This window comes from Cyphomyrmex costatus, unplaced genomic scaffold (genome assembly GCF_001594065.2).
Source record: "Cyphomyrmex costatus isolate MS0001 unplaced genomic scaffold, Ccosl1.0 scaffold36, whole genome shotgun sequence".
NCBI lineage: Eukaryota > Metazoa > Arthropoda > Insecta > Hymenoptera > Formicidae > Cyphomyrmex > Cyphomyrmex costatus.
This window is the reverse complement of record NW_017277774.1, coordinates 4,643,037-4,662,489: the sequence shown is the minus strand read 5'-3', so window position 1 is coordinate 4,662,489 and position 19,453 is coordinate 4,643,037. Positions and strand designations below refer to the sequence as shown.

At 37.4% G+C, this 19,453-nt stretch overlaps 1 protein-coding gene across 1 annotated transcript in view; it reads right to left on the bottom strand.

Annotated features, from left to right (window-relative positions):
- The window catches only part of rg (A kinase anchor protein rugose), a 199,042-nt gene that overhangs the window by 59,846 nt on the left and 119,743 nt on the right, over positions 1–19,453 (bottom strand). Inside the window, exons 29-37 of the mRNA XM_018543108.1 lie at positions 18,184–18,314; positions 16,845–16,955; positions 15,762–15,969; positions 14,702–15,040; positions 13,347–13,473; positions 13,146–13,254; positions 12,779–12,954; positions 12,419–12,693; positions 11,792–11,928 (exon numbers count right to left, since the gene is read on the bottom strand). Of these exons, the coding sequence (XP_018398610.1) occupies positions 11,792–11,928; positions 12,419–12,693; positions 12,779–12,954; positions 13,146–13,254; positions 13,347–13,473; positions 14,702–15,040; positions 15,762–15,969; positions 16,845–16,955; positions 18,184–18,314 (1,613 nt within the window). The remainder of the gene's footprint in view (positions 1–11,791; positions 11,929–12,418; positions 12,694–12,778; positions 12,955–13,145; positions 13,255–13,346; positions 13,474–14,701; positions 15,041–15,761; positions 15,970–16,844; positions 16,956–18,183; positions 18,315–19,453) is intronic.

Below are 19,453 nucleotides of genomic sequence, written 5' to 3'. Positions count from 1 at the left end.
GTAACGACGTGGTTCGATGTACCATGAATAAAGATGCCGCAGCAACCCGTTCCGCGTATCTACCGAATACGCGCAGCAACGTAAAACCTGTCACCACAAAAGCCAGATGTACAATACGGTAACATAAGTGTGTAGTTTAAATTATTTTAATTATTAGTTATTTTATTAATCGTTCAAGTGTCTAGTATAAATTATACGATTTAATAAATGTTTTTATCATGTGAAAAATAGCGTTTTTGTTTATTTCATTCCGATTTGATCAAAACCTTTTGCTGACGTGCTACACAAATTCTAATAACGGTGGCACTGCATAAAAGCTCTTGAATTGTACTTTAAGATACCGTTGACTTTACTTTAGAAACACATTTTTCTTTATGTAAAAAATATTTTAAAAAGCAAAAAATGTTATTTTTGTCCATTTCATTTCAATTTGCTAAAAATTCGAACATGCCACGCAAATTCTGACAACGGAATCTCATGTTCAGCGCGAAAAAGCTTCGAGATACTATGGCACACTTTAGAGAGAAAAAGAAGTAATTTGTCAAACAAATCAAATAAATGAATCAAGAGAAGATCAATTAAATATAGTTTGTGAAAGATAAAACGAAAGAAAGAGAAGATAGAATCAATGAAGCTAATAAATCCGTGAATAAACTGACGTACAGATTCAGCTATTGCAGTAAATTGACTCATGGCCGAAGAAAACTGATTTTGCATGTTGCATGACAGCGTGCCGAAAGCGGGCTCGGAGAACAACGTCCCCTTCCATCGATTCGTGCGGCCGGCTAACAACCGGATAATCGTTGCTGAGAGGAGCCGAAAGGCAACCTCTCTCGTAACCGGCATCTTCGCAGAGTCCAACGAAACTCTACTACACGTTTACACCGTCCTGCACTAAATGACGTCGGTATATCGAAATCCCACAGCGGTATCGCGAAATCTCCTAGTGGTTTACCTCGTGAGGTCTTTCGCTGCTGAGGAGTGCTACTTCATGAGTACCTGTTTACCGTTTGAACTTCGTTGCGCTTACAATCGTATGATTTACGTGTGCTGGGTATTAATTCGCTCGAGATCACCCGCTTTAAGATGACACCAGCCACCGTCGCGCGCGAATAATCCAGGGTAACGAGAATTAATTGCAAGCGAAGCGTAACGATCGCGCTATTCTTCGTGCATCGACGCGTATCGCGCGAACTCATATCTCTTCTTTCATTCTTATTGTTGATTTATAGGAACAGAGATAATATGGGCTGTATGTAGCACAACTAGCAGGGTGAATAAGGAACCTTAATCTTGTGTTATACTAAAGGAAATAATGTTGTCCGATCAGGTAAGAGAACAAGGATGCTCACGGAGGCTCGCCTATTCATCTTTGTATATTTGTAAAATTATGAATTGCGCTCAGGGTAATAGTTTGCATTCCGTTGTCCGTTTTCTCACTCCCTGCCTCCGGTCACGCGACTGTAATCAACTGTGTCATTATCCACACGGAGTTTGCGAAACGCATGCAATAGTTTATAAATTACTTTACGCACGCTCGTGAATTATCCATAATTGTATATATATAGTTATATACTTTACACAAAGCGCTTGGCGCAGCTCTTGATCGACTGCTAACTCATCAGTTTACACGGTTTCATGAATCAAACGACATACGTTTCAGTCTCTAAAATATTTGTAACTCTTTCAAAAGTGGAAGTTTTTTTAATTATATGAAAAAAATATTTCTATACTATATATCTCATACTTTTATAAATTAACCAAATCTACTGCCATACCCGATATTTTTTTCTCCAATATTCGTAACTCTTTTAGAAAATAAAGACCTTTTAAATAAGTAGAATAAAAACTTACATGTATATCACTTTCCATGCGGTTTAGCGATTCCCTGGAAAGTAAGGATTTTGTTACGGAACCCCTAAAAGTGCCCATTTAAATAGCTATATTTCAGAGCGTAGCCATAAGGCCAACAACCTGTCAGGAGATCATACCCTTGTCAAAATAATCGCTAAATTATGGGATGCGTACAGTTTTAACTACCAGCTCGCTCTCCCGGGTCAGTAACATTCCCGTTTCCTGCCTATCCACTCGTCCCATCTTGCTCGCCGATAACTAGTCGCTTACGTTTCTCTCTTTTTTTTTTTTTGCAACACAAATCTGCCGCACACGAATCGACAGACACCGGACGCTGTGAATGAAAATCGTGTGAGACAGCTGACGCGCCCATTCCCAACGTCATCAGTTTACGCATGATTAATGGGACAATAAAAAATTCTTCGGAAACGAGCGATTGGCGTGCGAGGTCCATAATTGTTTGCTTTACTTTTATTTTGAAATCTTCGATACGGGCACACGACCGGCATGCGATCATTAATTTTCATCAGCTTCTTCGAGATGACATCGAGAACTCTGGATCTCCGGTTTTCGTCGCTCCGCTCGTTATGATAGATCAGGTCTAACGAGTACCCTTCGAGACACTTCTTCGTCTTTTACAGATTAGATTTAACGGGGAACATCAGGATGACAAGAGTCGTCACGTTGCGTAACTATCGCAACGAATAAACGCGGCGAACTATTCTCGAATCTTTCTCGTGTAGTGCGGCCCCATTTTTGCATAATTGAGAAATAAGATCTGCCTTCGCGCGAGCGACAAATTATACGCTCCGTCGAGCAACGCCTCTAAAGGTAAAACCGGATACGTAACACCGATTTCACGCTACACTTCGACCGTGTCTCGTTCCATTGAAACGGTGATAACCAATTCAAGATTATTTTAAGCATACAGATTGAGATTGCCCTGTACGCTTATCAGCTGAGTACTCCACGAAACGATCGAAGAGACATCTCGGTAAAACGCAAAATAGAAATTTACATCTAGAATTGGGTATATACTATGCACCTCGCACGTTATGGAGTCCAGTGGAGAACATTTCTTGCGTATTTCTGTTTTTTTTTTGCAAATTTATTTCTTTAATCTAGAGCACCATGACGTTGTCACGGTCAACAAAGTGCAATTGATGAGTCGATACAACTAGTTTGCTCAGACCATCTCTCTTTCTCTCGTTTTCAAGTTCTTCGTGCTTATTCAGCATCACCTGCGTATATCGACTACTTCGAATGAACAACTGTTATGTAATAGATATTAAAGAAACAATAAGTCTATTCTTTTTTTATCTCAGGTTCTGAACTGGTGTACACTGATGCAATAAGTTAGAATAATATAGCAATCGTTCGTTTCACTCTAATTTATTGCACTAGTTCAGAGTTCTTTAAAAAAGAACAGACCTACTAATAGCAAATGATAAGGGGTGAAACAATCCTACAACGAGGATGAGGATATTTTCAAAATATAGATTTTTGAAAAATCTAAATATATATTTACAAAGTATATAAAAAAAAGCATAAAAATTTTCTGAAATTCTCTTCTACACCTTATAGATCTCACCGTTTCATTGATAATTGATTGAAATCAAATATATGTGTTAATTTTGGAGGGCTGCTTTACGTTTTAAACTTGAAGCTCTTTCAATTTGGGCCGATATAAAAAAAATGTACTTTTTAAATTTTTGTATTTAATAACAAATTTCAAGAAAAATCGAATCACTTTTAAACAGTTGTGACAGAGAATCCTTAAATATATAATATTTTCTTGAGATAGGTTGTTAAAATTTTATTATTTTAAATTTGTTTTAAACGACTCAGTAGAAGAAGCAGTGGCGACCTATAGAAATGATTATAAAAATAAATAAAATTGGGTATAATGTGTGTAACATTATATAAATTTAACAGTATACGTGCATAAATCGTGCTTTGCGAAGCAATGCATGCGGTATTCGTATTATGTGAATAATACCCGCTCGCGCGTTTATCTTCTTGTGATTTGCGCACACGATTGTCGCGGCAGTTTCATTAATATTAATCGATTCGTCGTAGAGCGTCGCGGCTCGTTTTGCAAATGCGCTTGAAAATGCGCCTCGAGCCCCCGCCGCGTCGTACGTCCGCGTGCAAGATGCAATGATTAATGACAGAAAAGGCGGGAAAGGTACGGCCTCGGGTAGTGGTTTTCCCTTATCTCGCGGCTCGTTTGCACGCGCGTATCCACGACGCGACGCCGCGTCGCATCGCACTTACGTGCCCGCTCGTTTTTTAATCGTTACATATACTACAACAAGGTGCATTGATAGCGATGATGGACCTAGCTATCGCGCGATTCTTGGTAATAAAGATAGGAATAATTAAATATCACGCGATGAGAAAATTGCAATAAAATCTATTTCCCACCGGTGCGCTTTTAATGCAGCGTGAGTAACACCCATCATACTAAAGATTAAGATTGAGATTGGAATGGAATTTGACTAATCAAAGCAAAATTCACTAAACCTGATATTACTTTACTGTTTCCTGATTAAATTCCAATTCAATCTCAATCTCTGGTTTGATAAGGCATAAGAAGTTGAATTTTCTTCTTTAGCAACCAAGATTCTTCCGCGGAAAGAGAATAAAATAACCGGAGATTGTCGAGCATGATAGTTACAATTTACAATGGTGTCGCATTAGACGACCGTGTCGTAAAACGTAGACACTCTCGCAGATCACTAGCAATTTACTATTAATTACAATTATTTTCTTACCGCGGAAGAATCTTGGTCGCTAATTTTACGCTATTTAATGTTTTTTAAAGTTATCTTACAATTAGTGTTACGTGTAATTATTAATAAAACAGTAAACTGATGCAATTAAAACTTGATAATCTTCATCTACGCAGTAGTTTCTCTGCACCTTTTTCTGAAGTCGTTTATTTTATAGAATATTTTATAGAATATATTATAAATATTGTATTTTATTCTCGGTAGCATTTTAAATATTAGGATATTACACGGAAAGTACGTTTTATTATGTGTGTGTTTGTGTGTGAGAGAGAGAGAGAAAAGTATCTAATAAAATTTCAACTAAAATACGAATCTGAAAATAATTTTATTGAAAAATTAAAATAATTATGTAGAACGCTCAAGCTGAATGTTAGAATGTCAAAATTTTTTGCTGTATTACTCATCATGTTTGAGTTTCCTGTATAATTATTTTGATAGTTTAACAAAATTATTTTTTTAAACCAGTATTTACCTAAAGTTTACTTCTCCGACTGGAAATTGAAATAGAGTACCCATAAGGACCCTATAATATTTGCCTGATTTAGTCGGAACCTGATATTATTGCCTTATCAGAACCCGAGTAAGTATGTAACGCTGCTTTCCTGGTTTTTTTTTTTTTGCCTTAAGATTACTCGGTCAGGGCCTCATGATATGTCGAGTCAATTTTTAGTCGGGTCAGTAAAATTGTTCTCATATTAGAGATATCAGATACTAGATATTTTTTGCAGAGATTGGAGATTGAGGAAAGAACGTAACTCGCGTACGTATCGCGAAACGATCGATAATTGATGCGGAACCAAAAGCTATTTGCACAACGTGTAGCCCTGAAATTCCATTCCAGTCACGTATCCAGATGGCACATGCGGCCACCGATACGTGGCACCAGGCGCCATCGATAATTGCGGGGCAACGTGCACCCGTACAGCTCAAAAATCAATGGTGGCGAAAGGGTGACGTGAAAATGGGCACGATCCATGCCCTGTACAACGGAAAGTAAAAGGAGAAAGAGAGAGGCAGAAGGAAGAGAGAGAGGGGACCCAAGAGGGCATAATAAATATCAGGTAAGAATGAGATCGGACGCTACTTACGCCGTCAGCGATAATGACGGGGTGTGTTCAGGCTGTTTGCTTAGCGAGCAGATTAGTGAATGAATCCACAGGTGGGCGCCATCCGTCACACTTTGAATCGGATCCAGCCTCGCTCCGCCTATATCGCCAGCGACTAGCTCTCTTTCAGGTCCGTACGAATAGGGCAACGAAAGGACCCGCGAATCAGAGAGCAATCGAGAAGAACGTACAGACGATACCATTGACGAATACAGTCTAATTTCTGATTATACATTACACAACGTAAATTTACATATTTGTCAGAGTCAGTGAAATAATGTTTTAAAGCTTTAATAAACCGAGAAAAAAAAAATGTTATAATATGTTGCTCGAAAAAGGAACCAGGACAATGTAACCCCATTACTGCACTATGTTGAATCGCTTTAGTCGGTAATTATAGCTTCATTCTTAGTCATAACGCGGATGCCTAAATTGCGCCGTTTTTAATCAACGTCTAACATTGTAGCAGCGTCGTCCCTTGATACGTATCGTGTCTTTCATATTTATGCATATATAGGGTGTATCTCAAAAAATGCATAAAAATAGGTTATACTGCATTAGTAGACAAAGAGATTCGTGCTTTTACATGATTATGTACCGAATGTACAAACTGGGCGTTATAGGAGACTGAAATTTGATAGAAAAAGTTGTATGCTATACATATATACAATGTGTTTCAAATGTAACACTCAGCTCTTAAAGAGTATTGCATTTGAGACACATTGTATGTATGTATACCTTCGAGCGAACTCTTAGCACTGTGGTGAACTTGCGTATCTACAGAACGGATACACCCACAAGCTTTCCGCCTACCTGCAGTCGCTGACAGAACTGATGTGGCACGAGACAGTTGCCTATGATATCCATCATCATTCCTTTCGAAGATAATCGGTCGTCACGCCTATAACGACCGCTGAAGGAGGATCAGCACCGCGAGAAAGATCGTCTGCTACAGTAAAAGAGATTTCGGACGATCGGTTGTTTGGCACTTTAGATTAGGATGACACATTTCTGCTTCCGCAGTTCACGTAGCCAATTTAAAGATCTATGTATCAGAAATATGTTTATAGTTTAAATTTGAGATAGGAGTCAAGAAAGTGCGATGCACAAATTGAAAATTAAGATTCTAGTATTTGCCAATTGCAGATAGTAATCAATTGTGATGATTATTTTTGGATCGAGTCATTTTTTTCCCGATTAAAAGTATTTTACGCGGGTGTAAAACGTCGCGCGATTGGAGTTTGCAGGAAAATTCATTTTCTACACCACTGAAGAGCCTTGAGGCACCGATATGATGGAGTGTTACGGAGATTGGCGGACCACCGGAGTAATGTCCGCACTAATAGCAGTGATTACCCCTGCCTTGTTGAGAATAAGCCCGCCTGCTCCTTCCAGCTTGCCTGGTCTTCAGGTTCTGCCCTGTTCTCTGCCTCGCGTTGCCCTGCCCACGAATTGATGGATGTTTACCAAACTAACTGCATCCTTTTCGCGCAGACTACCCCTCTGGTCATTGGCTACTTGATCATCGGCAACGTCGAGTCCCATCGAAATCGTGGATCGATTAAATAATGCAGGATATGCAAATTCGTATCTCGATACGCGCTTATGCACCTCGATCCTCGTGCCTTCGGCAGAAAACGCACAATGAAACTGTTGGAAGAGTAATTATTGCCTCTCGTTTTTATTAATAATAACACGGGTGATATATACGTGAGCAAAAGGAATTAGATTCGATCAAGAGTTATATGCTTATTCATCAAACTCGACGAGAGTTATTATTCCGGAATTCACGATACATAATTCAAAGAGCGAGCACAGACGCATCGTGCTCTGGAGAGGAAAAGCGCGCGTCTCTTTATCGAAGAAGCCACGTACTGCATGGCAATCTGACCGCAAGAGTAGCTGACAGGCTTTATTATTTATCGACACGCGTTTATAATCGCAAGATGCAAGGATAATGCGATGGAATAATTGCGATAAGATACGGTCGCGCATTCGATGGCTGGTGGTTAAAGCGAAGTGGACAGTCTTTGTAATGCTAGCACGAGATACTGCAGATCGGGGCGCGGAATAATTACAGTCGCATTATTATAACGTCACTCGCACTATATTACATCGATGTCATGCATATGTATTGCCTAAGAAGGCCGTAATCGCTTAACATTAAACCGGTGCTCGGTCACAATCCGCCCTCCTGTCATTCTCGTTTAGTCCTTTATATACAACGCGTATGCTCCCGATAGAAAGTTCTTTTTGTATCGTTATCTTACAGAGAGATTCGTATCAGTTACACAATCGCCTGCACAATGTATATTTATGTATGAATAACACGGCGATATTAATAATCCCGAGTGTGAAGCAAATCGCGGCAAGATACCACTAACTTGGAAATCTCTAGCGTCGTATGATCTACGAGGCAGTTTGTATTTGCTATCATTGATAAACGGCTCGATGTCTCGGATTTTTCACGGCACTGTATCCCTCGTTAATGGTATCTTCGTCGCGAATGAACACCAACGTATGGCACGGACCACCTGTCCGGTTAGTATCCCTCGCTCCTCTTTCTTCCATTTTCTCACTATCTCTTTCTCTCTTTTTCTCATAACAGCACTGGGCATCCCACAAGGATATTCGCAGCATGTGTCTGCGATAACTATACTACAGGAAGGGGAACTTTAGGCGCCACAGAGCAGGTTTCCATAAAAATACGAGTCGCTCGATCCACCGCGACGCGGAGTTTAATGTCTCTCGTGTGACCTACCCTCTTGAAGCTGAGGCAACAAGCCGTTAGGTTTATTGAAATCTGATCTGCTTTTTTTTCCTCCAAAATGCAAACTCGAAGGATATAAAATGACGTAAAAACCAAAATTAATGATGAACTTTTTGAAGATTATTGCATTGCGCGCTGATATATTAATATAACGTGTACTTATATACTTAAAAAGTGGTGTCGATTTGTATCGTGACGGAAGAAACGCTCTTGCTAAAGTGTCTAAAAATTTAGTTGGATATAAATTTGGAAGCACGCGCGCGCGCACACACAACAAATTTTGTTGGATCATTAAAATAATTATGTAAAATATTTAAGAGGTTGATGGCCATGCTGTAAAAAATTTTAACGATTTTTTAGCAACCAGTTTGAATGTTTTACATACATAATTATTTTTATGGTCCAAACAAAATTATTTTTAGATGCGTATCTAGCTAAATTTTCAGACACTTTAGCAAAAACATTCTTTCTGTGTATATATTTTTACAATAAAATATGCGCGTTCTATAACTTTTCAGCTTGATGAATACTAATAAGAAACTCAGGAAATTGATTATTTATTTTACGGCCGTACTTCACGTTTTGCTATCTCTAAGAATAACCCGAGTGGCGACTCAATTTTCAGCGTATGCAAGTCGCGACGACAGCGTATCGTTATTACGTATCATCACGAGCAATTATGTGACATAAATCTCACATATGATACGCAATATAAATAACCGTTAATTTACAAATGGCTGCAAGGACTTTGCGCTTCAGTATTTAATCTGCAGAAGAAGAGCATAGGATATAGTTTCTTCGTCAAATTAGAGACGAAAAGTGCATTTGCGAAAGAGCGGCCGTATCGTTGATTATTTGTTTTAGATATTAATGCCTCGTGCGGACTATCAATAATTCATTCTCGACGTAATCGCACGGTGTGCATCCTCTATCTTTAACATACGGCGTTGCGGGACAGAGAGAAAGAGAAGAGAGAGAAAGGAGGAACGGTGGGGCGGGAGAGAAAGGAGAAACCCGTGTAAACGATAAATCACGATAAATACGTTTGCCTGGGCCATTATAAAAGGTGAAGGAGGAAGAAGGGAGAAATCGGCGCGATCGGCGGTGGAGGAGACTCATGAGGAGAGATACGCACAAAAGGGTGCAGCGGCGCGCGGCCCGATATGCAGTCCCTCCCTGAGGCCACTCCTGGGTGCATCCTCTTCTGCGGCCGCGCATTACGATCGCTTAAGTCTCGGCTCGACTATCGAGTGATCCATCGCCTACGAATTCGACGAAGCCTCCCGCCTACCCTCGGGACATCCTCGACTAATGAGCGTGTCTCGATCGTGAACGACCGGTCTCTATCTCTCTCTCTCTCTCTGGCTTTGCCTCTTCATCTCTATCTCTGCTTCCTTCTTCTCCTGCACCTCTATCTGTCTGCCTGTCTTTCTTCCCTTCTCGCGCTGTTTCCCTCCTCACTTCCAGGTGCGTTCCTTCTTAAAAAGGATTCCAATTAAGAGAGCCCGAATGAGTTCGTACGTCCTATTAATGGGCAAGTCCGTCGGTCAAGATATAACGGAGACGACAGGTGGACACTGCGAAATCTTTGTGCATATCCCCGAGAAACACAGCGATACGATCGTCGGCAAGCGATTACTGAGAGTCTCTCGCGACATCGAATATATTTTATTTATTAGCTAACGAGGAACGTCGCGGCAAGCGTTAAAAAAGACTGATTCTATTGAGATTCGTGATATAAATTCATAGACAATGAAAAATGTCATTATCATAAATATCGTAATAGTATAATATAATTCGAGAAAGCTAACGATTGTTTACAAAATTACTTAATTATTCGCATCATCGAGGCGTACTGGAAAAAATCTTATTGTATTAATTATATTTAACTAAAAATGTATTAATCAAACGCTTATAAGGTAATTAATCTATCAAAGATTCAAGATAACTAGAAATTCAATTGCAATAACCAGAATTCTAATTTAAATGAGCGGGAGTTTTTTATTTTTCTTATTGGTACCAGAAATTTTTTTCTCAGTATGGATACCAGAAATTTTATATGTATTTACGTCGCGTTGGAAACATGACTTCCCTGAGTGATGTTCATCGACTAGGTGGGAAAATGCGGTAGTTTCAGTGCATTCCTGTGAGAAGCTTGTTCACTTATGCCACCGATACGTAGTTAGTGAGTGGCAAAGCGATGGAAGATCGAGAGGAAGAGAGACGAAAGAGCGGGCAAGCAGATACCGGGCCCCGCAGGGGGCTCATAATTGCCGACCCTGAAGATCGGTCGACCCCATGGGGCCCTCCTCTGTTTGTTTTATTCCCTAGTTATACAAACGCGAGATCTACGACCGATATATGATAATCGTCCTTCTAGTTCTTCCAGTTCATCTTCCTCTCTCATTCTTTCTCTTTCTTTCTCTCAACTTCTCTCTCGGATTTATCTCGTCTTTCCCTTCTTTTTTTTTTATTGTAGAAGCTTCACGAATGTAGGGTACCTTATGGACACTGATAGACAGGGACACGTCCGAACTAATTCTAACCAGAATCTGCCTCCACTAGCGGTACCGTGGAAGCTTTCGCCACGTCTCATCATTTACGACGTACACTTATTCAAATTCTACGACGGTTGAAATGATTGATACTCTTCGTTATGAGCGGCTACCTTAGGCTTTCGCGTTCGTCAGTTTAAGAGAGGCCAGCGTAAAATATTACCTCAAACATTTAATATGTAAATAATGGGTATACGCTATTACCGCACACATTTTTAAGCTGTAGCCGCAGTGTTAAATTTATTTTTATCGCATGCTGATAAAGATGCGTTTGCGATAAATGATAGAAGCGAATTAAAAGAAATTGGAAAACAATAATGCAATATATATGATTGCAAAATAAGATAAACTAAACGTGTCACAAAATTAATGTTTCTATCGAATGCTCAGTCGATCTTACATTATTTTAAAGATAAACTTTTTAAGCTTTATAAGAAAACGCTATAAATTTAACTTTGGTCTCTTTCTCGACGAGTTGGTTTTTCATTAAAATACAGTTTTATCGGCAAGACAACTGGCGACTACATTTTAAACAGATAACACCGCGAATGTTCCAAATACATTTATTCTATCTTAATGAAAAGAAGACAAGATAAAGCAACTAATTGTCGAAGATTATATAAATAACGCATATTGTGACAAAGACACATATTCAGAAGTATGTCTTTTTATCATATGTCCTTCCATATGTGTTTTAATTTAAGTACTTACCTCACTGTCGATTTTCTTGAATTCCGGATCATCCTCGTCCACCTCGAAATACAGTTCTGTAGATGTTACGGAAATGATGCCAGGCGCCACGATACCGGGTGCGATTAATTTGCCTTTCGTACTAATATTCACCGGACCTGATAAAACATAAATGATTAATCTGCGTGCTGGTAAACAACACCTTAATGAAGTAATAGCATATTGCCTGTACATGCAACTTTTTTTATTTAAACTGATTGACTCATTTTTATGCAATATAACTGAAAGAGTGAAAGAATATATAACTGAAAGAGAGATGTATTCAAAAATTTACGTACAAATATTATTAGGCACCAAGATCCAGTCTCAACTGTATTTCGGCGCTTCTCACTTATCTGTATTTCTTATTTTATTTTAAACTCGTGCACACTACAAATTATCGGTAGCATGCTTGTTTTGTAATGTACAATGCATAGAAATTGGAAATTAAATGCAGAAAATTAAACTAACAGATGACAATTGATCGATACTTAAATAACGATTTTAACGAAATTGCGGCGCGAGATTGACGAAAATAAAACCGGTTTGTGCGGTCAGTAATATGCCATTAAAATGTCGCGTCTCGTTTATCAGGCAACACCGACCAACCTGTCAAGTCGTTGTCGAGATCCCTGTCGTCCGTCAGCAATTCACTGTCATCCAGAAGATCCGCCGACTGCAATTGCTGTTGGTGTGCACGCGAGGCTGCGAGATGCGCGTGAAACTCTTCACGCGCTTGAAGTATCGCATCCTCGGGTGCACCGTGTTCTAGAGCCGCCTTGAGAGTAGCCTCGGGGTGGCTCGAGCCTAGTGGATTATGCACGAAACGCTTGCGTCTACGTGCATCATCCTCCCAAGCATCTAGTTTCCAGTATTCGGCCAATCTGTAAACAGCAATAATAGCCAAATAATATGATATACAGAATACGATTACGTAATGTGAAATCAATTTCAAATGTTTGTACTCACTTTGCAGCCATTGGATCCATATATCCCCAAGCACCGTGCTTGTTAGATAAAATATTTCTGACTTTCTCCAGAAGCCTGCTAGCGATAACATTATCACGTCTTCGTGCTGCGGTGATTAGATGATCACACATGCGTTCTTCTTCCCGACGGTCCAATAGTGTTTGAGCGCATTGTGACTAAATACCAGGAAAAGAGTAGTATTATTAATGCTTTTTTTTTAAATAATTTATAGCGTTGGATTAAAACAATATATTTCAGCAGGATTGTCATATTGGTATTAGATGACTCGCGAAAACGATCTGGCGACAAAAACTGGTCGGTTCTATTTACAGAGCAATGAAATCGCCGGAAGAAATGCATGCAATACCTCAAAGTCAGCATGCTTCAGCACGTCATCCGCTCTCATCCTGTTTAAAATGAATTCTGCTTCGTTCGCGACTCTTACTATGTGATCCTTCATCGCGTGAGATAGCAGCCTGTGTAACGTAAGGAAGCATTTTCATAAAGGGAAACGAGAAAGTTTGATTTGGTTTTGTTTGCGCGCCTAGCCATATAATAAACGTCTTACCTTCCCTCGTTAATGAGCTCGATGAAAGCGAGACCTGCGTGCTTTTGCAGAGAGTTTTGCCATTCTTGAGAGCAGAGGAGCATAACCAATTCCACGACGGAGTTGCTGTTCTTAAATGTGGTTAAACCTGGCAAATTACAGACAGGGAATCATTAAACGAACGAACGATAAACGGTGCATAACAATGACTGACAGACGAAAGAAACGAACAGTGTCGCGTTCTACCAAGACCGTATCGCGGATATTGTTAAAAATAAAATACATCGATACGTTGCAAAACCATCAAATGCCACGTTCCTTGAATATAAAATCTGCGAGAATCATCGTAGTCTCTACGCGCATGCTGAATACTAATGGTGAGCGATTACTTGGAATACGCTGACCATCTTCCTAAAGCGAAATCATAAAGTGACTAATTTGAATACTCGGTGTGAAATACCAGAGATAGAAATACTATAAAAGTGACGAAAGTCCCGCCAAGTATGCCTATTTAAAAAAACCCCAAATTTTTATTTATCACGCAAGCATATCTAAACATACAATTTTAAATATTTTAAACGCACAACATTGTTGAATTCTTATTTTTATGATCGCTATTTTATCTTTTAAAGCGCCCATAATACATCAATCTCGGAATATTTAATGACGAATCTTGGTTTGTTGTATGTTTACGAATTGAATAATAAATTTATTCAAGATAATGTACGACGTTTAGAAAAAAAGAGACGAAAAAATTATGTTAAATAATCAATAGCAGTATAAAATAGCAAATAATGGAGCATTCTGACAATATATTAAATATGCATAATTACAATAAACATTTTGCCGCAATATAAAATATAACGAGAAATGACGAAGAATAATTTTATTTATAATTTTGGAAAATATGTCTACATGAAACTGCTGAGTTTTAGTTCCTTAATCCTTCATTCTTTTTTTTTCGTGGGCGTGATATATCTCGACATCGCTTAGAAAACATAGACCATGCTACGACTGTTCTCCGTGTAATAAAGTCCAACGTGAAATATATCCTTTTTATTTATCGAGCCTCAGACATTCTATATCATATTACGCGCGCGTAAAATGCGGAATGTGAGAGCCGTGATTTCCTTTTACATTTTATAAGCGCGTACATAATAAAACTACGGTGTGTTTATAGCGCAATTTATATAGAGACTATTCTAAAATCACACATATACAAACATCAAAAAATATTTGAAGAAAATGATACTCGAAAAGAAAATTTCTTTTGGTTTGTTTATAATATTCGTTTTCTTATGCTGATTCATATGCAATATGCATACATCGAACACAGAAGAATGATTGTACGTTAGACGTACCCTTGCAGCTCGTACCTTTTCCTTCCATTAACAATTCTTGACCATGGGAGCCAACAAGTGTTTTGGACAGGAAGGGAGCAAAGTCCACCATGATCTCTCGAAGGAGGGGACAAACCGAACCCAAAGCCATTTCCAGCTTTTGCGTGAGAGAGGCTTCACGGGAAGGTGTTGGTACAGGTAAATGATCGACCAGACCTTTGATTGGCAATTCATCGGCTCTCGGGGATGCTGCGGTTACTACCAACCGATCAGGAACTCTCACCACGGAGATTTCCGCCGACGGTTTCTCCCCACGTTCGGCATTACCGAGCATTTCTTGTTCGAGAACGTTGCCCTCGCTGTCTTGCATGTCGCCTGTGTGTTTTATAATACATCTTGCCTTACATACCAAATTGACAAGGATTCATCTAATGAGATTAATTATATTGAACAAATTTTGATCAATGATTTTGTTTCTCAACAAGCAATAGGTGTTTCTCTTGTAAAACTTTTTACTAAAAAATAATGTGCTCTATAAAATATTTAATTTCTTTTCAATTTTTAAAATCTTGTTTTTGATTTCTTTTATGTAATAACGCAAATTCATAATATATGTAATATATAATTAAGAAAAATTTAAATATTTTTTTATAATGCATGAAAATAAATGTAAAATATGAACCTCTTCTCTTATTCTTTATGTACAATTTTAAGTGATATATTAAAAAAATAAAATTTATTGGTAATATTTAATATCAAAAAATTACACTGACTTACAAGTTTTTTGTTTCTCAACATTTGTGTATGTGTGAATTGCAATTTTTATATATTTTACTACAAAAGAAGAAGCAAAAAATTATAAAAGAAACAAATTGTTTAAACTTGTAGTTCAAACAATTGTAGTTTATTTAATTGTTTAAACTTTCAAAAATAAAAGTTCTTAGTTTCCTAAAATCTGTAAGAACTTCTTACTTTCTCTCAGTAGCGAAAAACACATAAGAATCACTATTCAGATTGAGAAACAAAAACTGTATTAAAAACTGTGAACTGTATTATCATCCACAAGCGATGGTACCACAGCTGATTCGATTCTTACCACGCGAGTGTGCAATATTATGGATGTTTCGCGGATCTTCTCTTGGATTTGTAATAGGCATCGTATCACCGTCTTCATTAAGATTTACATCTGTCCAAGCTTCTTCGGAAGAATTGTGCTTGTTTTCGTTGTCGGTGGTAACTTCAGAAGGACTCGGGTCCGCAGTGATATTGCTGCGATGTACTGTCTCCTCACTGGAGTCATTGCTCTGGGAGAAAGTTGTTTGAAATAAAGGGAAGAATGAAACATTGGGATTTTTTCTATTTCAGTTAAAATTAATCGTAAATTATTTAAAAAAATATTAAGGCATTTTAAACAGGAAGAATTGATTAAAGATTTATGCATCAAGATTAAATTATTTTTTATAATAAAATATAATTTTTTTTATTTTTCAACCGGTATATTAATGACAATATTTAAAATTTTTTTATTTTTCACATTACTGAATTTTATTGAATTAACACAAAAATCCTTTTAATAATCGTTATTATGTAAAGCTATTCAGATATAACGTATGTCCAAGCCTAAGAATCTCACTACGATGCTGAAGTCAGTTACTATGAAAATTTATAGCTATATTTTATTACAAAAACATTTCATAGGATAATTTCATACAATCACACTTCATGATATACTCTCGCGTGCCATGTACTTACTTCATTACATGCAATTAATAGTACACCATTACTACGCAATCAACTAATATATTATAGAAAGAAAGAACCAAGCTTCTCATGTATTCAAGCTTCGTTAGCGAACTTGTTAATTCTAATATAAGACAAAAGTTACGCGTGTAAGGACCGCTATTTTACATTATACTATAATAATATTACATAAACATCCAAAAAGAATATGATTCAAGATGTATATATCGCTCTCTCTTTCTTGCACCCGTCAAATGGGCGTTATTGTACCGTTGCGTATTCTCTCGCATTCTTTTTATGGAGTAAGAAAATTTAAAATAATTAGAAATACATTTCTGATCGCTCTCAAAACGCGACCGGTCGCGGTGATATAATTCGGGAATCGAGCTCCCGTCAACGTCCTCCACACATCCGGATCTGTACTCAAATTAAATTTTACCTGTAGATTTCGTGGCAGTGGTTCGGACCTTGTAGAAGTGCCAAGCGTTGGTTCTGATGAGGTGTAATCCTCGAGAATAGTCCGCGGCCGAGGTACACCACTGTGACCTCCCTTCAGAACCAGTAGTTAGTACGCATAGCAATGCAAGCAGAGGAAGTTAACAATGAGAGAAATTCGAGAGTCAAAGTATCGCATGCTCGATAGAATTACAGATAAATACAATGATTTAACTTTTGGAAGTGCGATTACGTATCCGAACTTCGCGGGTAGATTGGGGTTTTGCTCTGGTAATGCCGATTTTCCAAAGAGAATCCGTAATTATTATAGATAGAGATATTACGTGCGAGAGATAGTTACGAGAGATCACAATTGAGCTAACGGTCGTTACGCTGGGACTACGTAGATGCAAGACATCAATCGATAAGTGAACATTACATGCTGGGCATTACAAGAGATCTTCAACTACGGCAGGTCTCGAAATCACGTAATTATATTAGGAGATTCAACTATCGAATACACTACACTTAAGGGTCGTAAAATAGGAGCTGACACAAATAATAAAAATATATGTATTATAATCTCGTAAAATTGTACTAATTAATTTAAATTTAACATTTAAGGATGAATGTAAATTTACCTTGTCAAGAGTCTTAATACGTGTAAATCTAATGTAATTATCTATGAACTGGTCTATCGTAATTACACAGTATGTATTCAAGTAATTACACAATATGTATTTTGAAGTAAAGACTTTATAAGTCTCCATCGCAAGACGAACAATACACGTGATAAATTAGTGCAAAGCATTGTGCGATAGCACAAGTTATCTGGTCATTACTGCGGTGGATATCCCATAAGATCGTGCGTGATGGAAGAGTGCTAAAGTTTCGCTGCTGTGAATATCATTTGAAACTATCGAGCATAAAGAGAAAGATACTCAGGGTAGTATTGAAAGAAACGGAGTTGAATTTTACTTTAGAAAAAGACCCGTATATCGTACTCGCTACGTAGAGCTGTGTAAAGCGATAAATTGAAACACCGAATCATCGTGTCTACGTTCTTAATCTATCGAATGCATGCAGTCTCAAGTAATATAAAATTGTTATAACTTTGTAAAACCATCTTTTTTTATACCAATCATAGACTATATTGTCACTATTAGATTGCGTTTAATGTGACGGACTTTACAAGACTTTTACCTGTGAGATTTTCAGTTCAATTATTCTCGATGTTCACACTTCTTTCGAATTTGTTCAGTAGAGAACAAGTGTCCATTGCACTTTTCAGATCGCATCGAAATTTCGGATTAATTGCAACTTTTCCATGAGACTTAACTTACCTTGGTTGACGGCGGCCCAGATGATGTGACGTCGTGATCGGCCAAAATTGAAGAATTGTTTTCGTCAACGATGATGACTTCATACTCGCCATCATCTTGAGAGCCCGATTGACTCATTATACCTCCGCTACCTGAGAACACATGATTAAGATATGATATGAGAAATCGAGAAATGTGAACATATCCTTCTTGCTAAGCCGGTTGACATTCATACACATGCGTTCAACAATATTATCTAATTAAAAGATTTCATTTATATATGGTGTATGAAAAAATCATTAATATTGTCTTAAAATTCACATTTTGCCAATGTAAAAAATATACAAGGCTAGTAGATTGTGGAATCCACAAGATACATCAAAAACGAAAACACACAAAACATTCTTCTTTGTTTGTATTACATACAGGTTGCGCAAAATTGCTGCAAAATAAATCATAGCACACAACAGACATTTCAATTCTTCAGTTATTTGAATCATAAGAAACACAAACTTTACTCAATTTTTTTATGTATGAATAAATTTAGTACTTTAATAGCATAGATTTATTATAATTTAGCATAATTATTATATATTAAATATTAATCCTAATTTACAGAGTAGTCGGTGTTTCTTAAATATATTTATGGAGTAATAAAAAGCATAACAGGTAAATATAAAATATAAATTACATATAATGATACGAATGTACATCAAATTAAGTGGACAAAAGTGAAATTCAGGGGGGGAGAAAACTATTATATTTTGTTCAGTAATTGCAAATTATTTGTTGAATGACTATGCGTATTTCGCTCATACATCGCATTGACTTCTAAGGGATAACAATTTCATTATGTTCATGCGCGTTTTGATTTTTATTAATAAAATATGATGCGTTTTATTGTCACTGAAGTATGCCATATATTGTAGAACAGGACAATTATTTTTTTTGTGCAACAAATATGCTGTAAGTTCGAGGTAACTGCTAGCTTTGTATATAGCATGCAGTGCGAACCTATTAAAAAATTATTAACTAAACAATAATAAGTATTTGGTTTTAATAATAATAAATATAATAAAAGTAAACAAAAATTAAATCAGATTAGATATTTAACACATATAAATAAAACGTGAGAAGAAGAGCGAAAAGAGGACAAACGTGTTAATTAAATAAAACTTTCTTTTAGATTTTTAATCGATCGTAAAATGTTTATTTTTTTTTAAAAGATATTTAAATAATAAATTTTGTAGTGCAGAGAGAGAGAGAGAGAGAGAGAGAGAGAGAGAGAGAG